The 10593-nt window shown below is 26.3% G+C and overlaps 1 protein-coding gene across 2 annotated transcripts; it reads right to left on the bottom strand.

Moving 5' to 3' along the window:
- Positions 1 to 301: 301 nt before the first annotated feature.
- On the bottom strand, positions 302 to 4684 carry LOC137834750 (delta-latroinsectotoxin-Lt1a protein). Of its 2 annotated transcripts, XM_090302942.1 has the most exons (4): positions 3887 to 4684; positions 2779 to 2964; positions 2066 to 2154; positions 302 to 761 (listed from the first exon to the last, which is right to left on the bottom strand). In XM_090302942.1, the coding sequence occupies exons 1-4, from the start codon at positions 4478 to 4480 to the stop codon at positions 731 to 733; spliced, it is 900 nt and encodes a 299-aa protein (XP_090159068.1). In that variant the 5' UTR covers positions 4481 to 4684; the 3' UTR covers positions 302 to 730. The 2 variants fall into 2 exon arrangements, with proteins under 2 accessions (XP_090159068.1, XP_068499026.2); XM_068642925.2 differs by lacking the exon at positions 2066 to 2154.
- Positions 4685 to 10593: the final 5909 nt, after the last annotated feature.

Raw genomic sequence — 10593 nt, 5'->3', positions numbered from 1 at the left:
CATTATGTTTAAACTTCAAATGGTTTTGTCATCTTTTCTGAATTTTTGTATTTGAATAAAAAATAACTTTCGAATTAATATCTAAAAGATATTATTGTGTTGGGGATTATCATATCGAAAGCACTACATCTCAGTTCTGAATTTGTATATTCAGAACGGTCTTATTTGTGTTGTGGATATAAATATCCAAAAAATAAGGGTAAAATAGAATTTTTTTACAATGTTGGGTGTACATCATAATTGATCTGGTGCATGAAGAAAAGAACGTAAGATAAAATAAAATATTTATTTTTTTAAGGGATTCGTACAAAAATAAAGATCTATTTATTTTTTAAAATAATTCGTACAAAAATAGAGCAGTTTCATCCAATTAAAATTTTTGTCCACCCTTACTTTTGGTATTCATTCTATATCATACAATAATGTGTGTAGACCTGAAGAACATGAAAGGCATGCATGCAGTTGAATCAAGAACTTTACTTTAGAGCACAGGTGCTATGAAATGCTTGGGTTCGATGTTTGTTGTCATAAGTGTTCTTGAGAAGCACCAAACATTGAACATGGTGATGGAAGCTTGGTTTTATGAGAGTTGGAACCACTTTGAAACTAGAACTCAACATTACACGTATTACTAGAGACAATCCTGTTCCAGAATCCAGCATGTCTTGCATGTTTCTTCCTGCACCATACATTGCCTTGTTCTTTGCTCCCACTTGCAGCTCAAACACTGTTAAACCACTCTCAGCATACAGTTCAGGACCCTGCAATATTCAAAACTTTTAAGTTAAATTATTTATTGTTGATAAAAAAATAATAATATAACTTATAAAATTATTACTACTATATAACATTCTATCTTCAAAGTTTCAGTAAGAGGCTTCAACCAACTCATACTTTAAATAAGGTGTGATTTTTAGGTTTAACTATTGTATTCTAAACTGGTGATAGTAAAAATGTGAAAGATTGAACCAACTCATATTTTAAATGATTGTAATTTTTAAATCTGACTAATATTTAAACTAGTTGTAATTTTTAGTTTTAATCTGATTCTATATAAAAAAAATTAAAACATTTAAATTATTAAAAAAATAAAATTTATATTTTTAAAATGTAAGCCACTTAATAAAATTAGTTTTAAGTTTTGAATATAATTATTTGATTGCATATATTTTACTGAAATAAAATTATTAATTATTAACTTTAAAAAACTTATTATTTGAAAATCTGTAAATTTATAAACGAACTAACAAAAACCCTTTTAAAGTATATGTTAAATAGAGTAATTAGAAAAAATTAAAGTTAGTTTACCTTAATTTAGATCATAATTTTTTAACCTAATCAAATTCATTTTACAAATTTTTGACTTCCTTATTGAACCGACCCATTTATACACCTCTACTAAAGTCTTCTTCCAAAATTTGCCCTCCAATAATGTGGTGTTTTCTTAGAATTTCTAATCTATGTCCACGATTTAATATGAGACACATTATTATTATTATTAAGAAGAATAAGCTTTATAAAACTAACTTATAAGATGATATTTATATTCATTTATATACTATGAAATAACTTAATATATAGTTGATGTGAGATTTCAAAATACCTCCTTTCACGCTTATACTCTCCAATTCGTGTGTAAGACTATATATTCATGAATAGTATGATAGCGGATAACATGATAAACCCAACAAACTCTCATAATGATAGGTTCTAAATGACTCTGATATCTTATTAAGAAGTCACTAGTGCAAAAAGAAGAAAAGGATACGCTTTATTTAGTGCGGCTTTTGCGCTACCCGCTTTCGTAAAAAACGCGGTGGCATTTTTGAAATTATTTTGATTTACGAATGCGGTTATTTGAATAACCGCATTCGTAAATCAAGTGAACCGCATTCGTAAATCAAAGCACTTGATTTACGAATGCGGTTATTTGTATAACCGCACTTGTAAATCAAAGTGTTTGATTTACGAATGCGGTTATTCAAATAACCGCATTTGTAAATCAAAATTCTTTGATTTACGAATGCGGTTTTACCTTTAACCGCATTCGTAAATCATTTTTTACCTTAAATTTTGAAGCGCGCCACACATAATTTCAAACTTTATTTCTCGTCTTTGCCTTCGTTTCGCGTTCGCTGAGTTCTTCTGCTGCATCTGCATCCCATTTGTGCAATGTAAGTTTTTGAACTTTCTTTCTTCCTCTTCATCTTCACAAATATATGCATAAATGTTTTTCGTTTTTCTTATATATGTTTTTTTCCTTGCATTGGTGGTCTCGGAGCACTCTTTCATTGTATTTGTGGTTTCTTGTGGATTTTTTGGTTTGCTCCGTTGCTGCTTCCCTGTCCGCCGTCGCTTCTGCTGCCGCCACCGTTGTTCGCTCCCGTGTTTTAAAATTTTTAATTTTTTTTAATGATTTGGCATATACAAGTGCGGTTAAAGCAAATAACCGCACTTGTAAATGGTATTTATAAATGCGGCTATATAGCCACATTTATATTTCTTGATTTACAATTGCGTGTTGATCAAATGCGGTTGTAAAACCGCATTTATAAATTCGAAATAGCCGCATTTGTTTTATGTTTCTGCACTAGTGAGTAAACTTTTAAGTCTAACTCAACCTTATAAACCAATTTAAATGAGATTTATTCTTACTTATGCATTATAAAATATTCTTATTAATCAAAAGAAAATTATTAATATAATATATATATATATATATATTTTTTTTTTTTCAACGTATATCTATTCTAATGATATTGATTAGGGTGTACTTACATTTGAAAATGCAAAGGGTAAGTTGGAAAATTTCATGTCCATGGTGGGAGGATGAATATGAAGACCAAAGAACCTGGATTTATTCTCTACGATTAAATTCAAAGAACAATTGCAGGTCAGAATCTTTGTTGTTACTCCACTTCTGTCCACCCCTTCTGCTAGTTTAAATTGTGGAAACCTTGCAATCTGCAGATCAATGAACCAACCATATGCTGATTAAAAATAATAATAAAAAAAAATAAAATAAAAAAGTGAAGCAACCATATACTTAAAACAACATATACTCCATATAATTAATATGTTATAAAGTTATTAATTTTATAAAACTATTTCAAATATTGACTTGACTAGTGTACAATTTTGGTTATGATAGCTGCAACACAACCAACAGTCAAAAGATAGAAGCATCATGAAAGTTATAGCAAAAAGATGACACATCTAATTTTACACAATCATTTCACCTACATTGCCACCTACTTTCATTGTTGGAAAGAAGATATTACTTTTCACAATTATACATTCATAAATTTGGTGAATAAAATTTTAAATTTGACTACTAAAAAATTATTAAATAAAAATTAATTTTATAAATAAAAAATTATTAGTTTCTATAGTGACTAAATTAGATATTATTTTAGATACTAAAAAAATTATTGGTATCTAAATTAGTTTCTATTACAGATAAATAGTTTTTAAATTTGTATCTAATTATATACCAGGGACCAATTTATAAATTATTTATCAATACTAGAAACTAATTTAGATACCAATAATTTTTTTAGTCTTTAAAATAATATCTAATTTTGTCAATATAGCAACTAACTATTTTTTGTCTCTAAAATTAATTTCTATTGAATATTTTCTTGTAATGTTGGTTCATTTTAGTAAAAAATTATTTATCTTTCTAATTATAATTTGGTAAAGGATTGTCAACATATAAACACTCTTATTGAAATTTGGAAGAAAAATAATATAATTTACACGTTCTTTTATAATATACATGCTAAAACTTAAATTATATAAATAGAAACAACACTAATACTTAGCATTTTTTTCAATTAATGCAATTGACACAGGATCATCTTATAGAATTTTAATGAGTACGTACCTCAACGGATATATTAGGTGATGGAGGTTTTGTAGCAATGTAGAACACAAGCAAAGCAATTCCAAAGCTCACCAAAATTCTCCACCACATTTGCAACCAAATCCATGCACAAGAATCCGAGTTCCGGTAAGAGAAGTACCTCTTCCACCCTCCTTTTCTCTTCCCATAATGATACTCAAAAAATGACCCTCCCTCTCTACTCTCCCTTTCATCCCTCCCATTCTCACCACCACCATCAACAATAACAAAACGGTTTACGTCACCATTTTCGGTGCCGGTAACATGACTCCCATCATAAGAAACCTTCTTATGATGGGAGAAAGAGTGACTAGAACCACGAGAAGACGTATAACGACAGAGGGCGAAGCGTGAAGCTTCATCCTCTTCGTGAGTAGGGTTTAAAGGATGAGTTTCAGAACGAATAGGAGAGTGAAAAGTTGATTCTGGATCATTTTGAATACGAATGTCGGCACTGTTAGCATGGGAGAGAGTAGAGGGGCTCTGGACATAGTATGGACAAGGGTAGGTTTGATACATGAGAGTCTCATGATCTTCAACAACGTTGTTGTGGTGCATTGCATTATGGTTGGACATTATTGTGTGTGTTTGTGTTTGTGAGTGTTTTATCTTACATGGAGAAAGAAGGTATGAGGGAGGGGTTTTTAAAATGGAATAAAGAGAAGGGTTGCATTATGAAGGAGTGGCAAAGTGTAGGGCATTTTTTTTTTCCTCATGCCTAAAGTTTTGTGTTTGTTTGGTGCATTATAGCACTCCTTTAGGTGTTCATTAAGGGACATGAGTGCAACTATGGAGGAACATAATTGTTGCTTCTTATATTACAAATGCCACTTGGTGCAAAAATATTTGTATATTAAAGTAACAAATGGAGAAGTGAGAACCACATGGTTAAAACATTAATAAGATACTAATATATTATTATTTTTTTAAAATATTTAATAAAAGAAAAAGTTAATAAATAGAAACATTTTTTTATTAGGGAAAGTAAATCCAATTAATCTATTTATTAAGGAAAAAGGCACTATGATAACTCTGATTTGCATACCTATGAGGGCATTAATTAATTTTGCTTTACACCGAATTGTTTCTCTTTTCACATCCAACAAATGATAACAAAGTAAGCACGCTTTAACCATGATGTTTCATATTTCTAATGTTCTGCAAAAGGTTCAGATCTAACCCTAAAGGATAATACTATTTAATGCCACCAATGAAGGATTTATTCCATTTTATTTTATTTTATTTTATTTATAATTTATAATTTATTATTTATTATTTAATTATTTAATTATTAAAATTTGATTGCTCTTTAAAACTATCAAAATAAAGGGTGAAATAAACAATTATTTTTCTGTAATTTCTCTTACTATAACTTCTCATGTTTATTATTTTTTACTCTTTCCAAAAATATATCTAAAGATTAGCGTTGAAGTCAAGAAAATGATTAAGTAAAATAATCTCAACACTTTTATAATATCAGGATTCAGAACTCAAAACATTTGAATGTTAGCAATCATGATTCTTCCATTGCTTCTTCTCAAGCTAGACATATATCAATTTTCCATATAAATTAGCATTGTATACACTATAATTAATCCCTCATCCCAATGTTAATTTGGTGTGATTGAAAATTAATCCTCCTTTGTAAAACTTCGTGCACCAATATTTTCAGATGGCGAAATATTTAGAGAAGTTTTCCCTAGCAAATTTTTGAAAAAAAAATAAAAAGATAAAGGGTTAAATATGTTTTTTTTTATTTGTAGTATAATATTAGAACATTAAAGTAGTTTTAGGTCCAAACTTTAGACCATCTAGATACTTGTAGTATAAAAATATTGAAATGAGACTTTCTGTATATGAAATTATTGTTAGTTTTTTTTTTTAAATTGTTAGTTTTTTTTTCAAACTTTGTTATTGTTTTAATTGCAAATTGATGTTCAATAACTACTTTCAGTGATAAAATGAAATCTCAAATCGAACTAATTCTACACCAAACTCATTCCAATTATTTTCATATACCAAGTAACTGGATAATCTAAAGTTTGGACTATGAACCAAAACTAATTTTGTGTTATATTACAGGACGAAAAACATATTTAACCCAAAAATATAATAGATTTTTTATAATTTAAGAAATAAAAATTTAAAAAGCCAAATGAAAAGGTTTTTATAATTTAATTTATTTACAGCTTAATTTTAATTTATTAATTTTTTCCTCTTACATTTTTTTTAGAAAAAATTAATCAAACGCCCTTATAATTAAGTTAACTATCTCGTGTTTCTTACATTACATGTTAATTAATTTCTTTCGCAATAAATTAGATAGAGAAGTTAATGGTAAAACATAGAAATATTGGATGAAGTTTAGATTTAGAAAAGTGAGGAAAAGATTAAGAGTGAAGTAGAGATAGAATTTAATAGATCATTTCTTCCTTTGGAAGTGAAAAACATATATTGTAATGATTGTGAGATAAGGATGAGAAGATTGAGCAAAATAGAGTAATGAAGAGGGTATCTTTTGCTTTTGTACAAAAACATTATGAATCGCACCTCTAGTACCATCATTGTACATTCCAAAGCATATATATTACTCATCTTCAATAAAACTTTTTGCGCTTCTTTCATTTTCATTTTCATTTTATCCTTTATTTATAATTTTTTTTTATCAGTAGGAAAGAATAAATTAATGTGAATTACTTCAGGTAGTTCAACTCTTATACAAACCAAGAAAGAAAAGTACTCAGACTCACCCAGAAAACCTGCAAACTACCAAAACTCAACTAAGAATCTAACCAACAATCTAACATATCATTTAACCATCCTCATACAACCCAAATGATCCAGACACCAGTCAAAATAAGAGAAAACAATTCAATGTATTTTGAACGTAACCCAAGACCAAACATTTAACTGAACAAGAGAACTTTTAAAACATCTACCATTCCACCTTTACAAATGACACTATTTATGTGTTTCCTTATAGTGTAGAATCCTTTTTTTTTTATTTGGAGTGATTTCACCCTACACTCTAAACTTTAAACCCTAAATTCTGATTTGGCTAAGATATGCTAAAATATCATTTACTTATATGAAATTTGCTCTTATTTTTTGTCTTAACTTTGGAAGTGTTCTTTAATTTTTATTAGAAAATAGTCTTTAAATTTAATTTAATCTTAAAAAATGAATTTATAAAAGAAGTTTGATATTAGTTTATATTTTTTTTATGTTAACTACATCTCTAAACAATGTTGAATCTTCAACCTAAAGAAGTTATTCCTCAAAACCAAAAGCTATACGCTGATTGTAGTTAATTATTGAATGGTAATGTAAGTATGGATGGATGAAAAGAGTGGCAATATGATTCGACCACTCTCAAATCTTTCTAATCTTTTAATTAGATACTAAAAATCTTATTAAGCGAGCTAAGTATTTATGAATGTATAATCAAAATGTATTAGAATTTTATTCTATATTTTAATCATTTAAGAATGTATCTCTTAGGTCGCTTAATAAATTTTTTTTATAATTCCAAATTATATATTGTTCTTACAAGGAAGGATTCATTCTAAAATAACTATTTTTGTCTTATTTTTCTTGTCTTCACGACCTCTAGGCGCGGTAGTCTCCGATTGATTATTCCTTTCATCGAGATAAGTGAGAGAAGATTAATTGTGGGTTTACATTACTTCTAGATTCGAGTGAAACGATTTAAGTTGTATAAAAAAATTGTTTTATCTTTTATTAGATGGTGATCCTGAGGTCATATACTATTAATTATTTATTATGTATGCCTTTTTAATATTTTTACCAGTCAAAAATTCATATTTTATAACAATAAATTACATCACTTTAAATGTTGTAAGTAGTTTAGATTTTTAGAAATCCAAATTCATATTTTTTTTTCTTAAAAAGTAACTAATTTCTTTTCGATGAAATAACCTACCTCTCTCCAACTAACTTTTAACAACTAACTTCTAAGAAAGTCTCATAAAACAATCAGTATATTTATGAAATATGATGTAATTCTAAAAAATATAGCCGTTAGAAAATAAAGTGTAACTAAAAGTAAAAAGAAAAATTAATCATTTCCACACAAAAATAAAGCATTATCTTATTCTACTTTTTTAAAGAAATGGTTTATTCGCCAACATCTTATAAAAAAAATAAACTCTATAAAAAATAACAAAAAAAATTATTGATTATTATTCAACAAATATTTTAACTAGAACAGTACTACATATTTAATATTATTTGTTATCATAAACATAATATTTCTATTTTCACAAAAAAAATTATTTTTATCGGCAATAACAATTTGATTAAATGAAGCATAAGAAATATTAGAGGTGTTTAATATAATGAAAAAGTAGTTTCTCATAAATAAGAAGTTAAGGATTGTTTGTTCAAGGTTCTTGACTAATGCTTTAAAAAGTAATATTCCTTAAAAATGTTTTCCAAAAATAGCTTTTTAAGTTGAGCTTCTTACAAATTTGTTAACTTTCCCAAGAATAAAATATAAGTTACTTTCAATTATAAATAGTAATGACCAAACAGATTTTAATTATTTTAATAAATCATATCTACCATAATTTATGATTTAAAAAACTATATATTTTACACTAAAAAAATTATTAAGTAATAATTAAAATTAGAGATAAAAAATAATTAATCACTATATTAACTAAATTAAATATTATTTTAAATATTAAAATCAATAAAAATTTATAAAATAATTTTTAAATTAATATCTAAATTAGCTATACGATCCTAAATCCTAAAAAGATTAATAAACTAAGTTAAAATATAAAAATATAAATAACTAAAATTTTGATAACTAATAATTAAATATTAATTTAAAAATTATTTTATAAATTTTTAAAATACAAGAGATGTGATCATCTTTATTGCTAGAATTTGGATAAGAAAGCAAAAGATTTCTCTAATGTGACATTTTCGAGCACAAATTCCATAACAAATAATGATTACAATATTTAAAAATTAGATTGATGAACATCATCCACCAATATAAAAACTTTCGGTAGGTCATCAAAACATTTCAATCAAATTATGTTCTCATCTAATATTCTATAAGCATGATAAAAAAACTGAATTTCCAAAATACATATATTACTATAAAAAAATCATTAAATAGAAAATAATTTTAAAAATAAAAAATAATTAATTTTTATATTAACTATTTTAGAGACTAAAATAGTTATTTTAGTATCTAATTTAGTAAATATAACAACTAATTATTTTTTTATTTAAAATTAGTTTATATATTATTTAATGATTTTTTAGTAGTGTATATTGCAAAAAGACTCTGGTCCAAATTGAAGTATTTCAAAATAGGCATATTTGTTTGATCCAATTGTATCGCTAAAAATATTCGCATATAATCCAAATTGAGTTATTCCAAAATAGATATATTTGTTTGACCCAATTGTGTTGCTAAAGAGATCCAAATATGTGTCATCTCCATGAAATGTGTTTGCTCTTATAGTATTTTCTTCTTATTTTCTTTTTTGAACCTAATCACCTAGTCAACTAATATAAGTATAGGATTGTTGGCACTAACTTAAATATGTAACAATGTTTAAGATTAACTAGAAATAGAATCATAAAGATATTGCTCATAATACATGCAAAGTCACAAGCATTATGACCTAACACTACAAGAAAATCATGAAATAGAAACTAATTTTTAGAGACCAAAATAATTAGTTACAATAGGAACTAAAATAGAGGTCATTTTAGAAACTATAAAAAAAATTAGTTTCTAAATTAGTTTTTATTATTTTATATTATTGTTAAATAGTTTCTAAATTGGTATCTAATTAGCAACTAAGATTTTAACTACCAATTATTTAGTTTCTAAATTTGGTAGCAAAAATCTTGGTTGCTAATTAGATACCAATTTAGAAACTATTTAACAATAATAGAAAATAATAGAAACTAATTTAGAAACCAAATTTCTTTTTAGTTTCTAAAATGGTCTCTAATTTAGTTACTATTGCAACTAATTATTTTGGTTTCTACAAATTGGTTTCTATTTCATGATTTTCTTGTAGTGTAACCACATTCTACAAATACAAAGTTTGTACTAGTTGTTAGCAATATTTTTCATCATATATGCTTTGGAATACATCGTAAAAATGGAATTAAACCCTAAAAATGGAATGACATTCTTTATAGATTGAATGTGACTCTTCTTTAGGCTTTCAATAAGAAAATTATTATTTAATGTAGAAGATAAATTAAAATTAAAGTGAAATATTTGAGAAATTTTCTAACCATATACAAAAGAATGAGAGACTATTTAACCTACACTCCCTTACAAGTCTCACTCATTACCACATTAAATCAATCTCACTATACTTTTTAACCTAAGTGAAAACAATCCTCCCAAAGAAACTCATAGCTTATGACATTATTCAAAATAAGACAAACTTTTTTTTTTCATTTTGTGAGACATTTTTTTTTCTTTCATAAGTTTTGGCAATTCTTTTATATTTCTTGTACTTCTCTTTACTTTGTTTTTGGTTTGTTGATAAATAATGTGCTTTAACCCGTCATAGCCTTTCACTTAAAAAAAATAACTATTCCCTTATGAGTTACTTAACATTTCTACTAAATATAGGAGTAAAATATTGAAGAGAGAAAAATACATATGTAATGAACATTATTTT

This window comes from Phaseolus vulgaris, chromosome 5, assembly GCF_051622355.1.
Source record: "Phaseolus vulgaris cultivar YP4 chromosome 5, ASM5162235v1, whole genome shotgun sequence".
In the NCBI taxonomy this organism is placed as follows: Eukaryota; Viridiplantae; Streptophyta; class Magnoliopsida; order Fabales; family Fabaceae; genus Phaseolus; species Phaseolus vulgaris.
This window is presented reverse-complemented; position numbering and strand designations above follow the sequence as displayed.

What these genes read in the sequence shown, in the direction of transcription:
- LOC137834750 (XM_068642925.2), bottom strand. Translation starts at nt 4,480, where the DNA reads ATGTCCAACCATAATGCAATGCACCACAACAACGTTGTTGAAGATCAT. An exon ending in CACCTAATATATCCGTTGAG is followed by an intron (nt 2,965 to 3,886) that starts GTACGTACTCAT and finishes ATTGATCTGCAG; the next exon opens with ATTGCAAGGTTTCCACAATT. An exon ending in TACCCTTTGCATTTTCAAAT is followed by an intron (nt 762 to 2,778) that starts GTAAGTACACCC and finishes TGAATATTGCAG; the next exon opens with GGTCCTGAACTGTATGCTGA.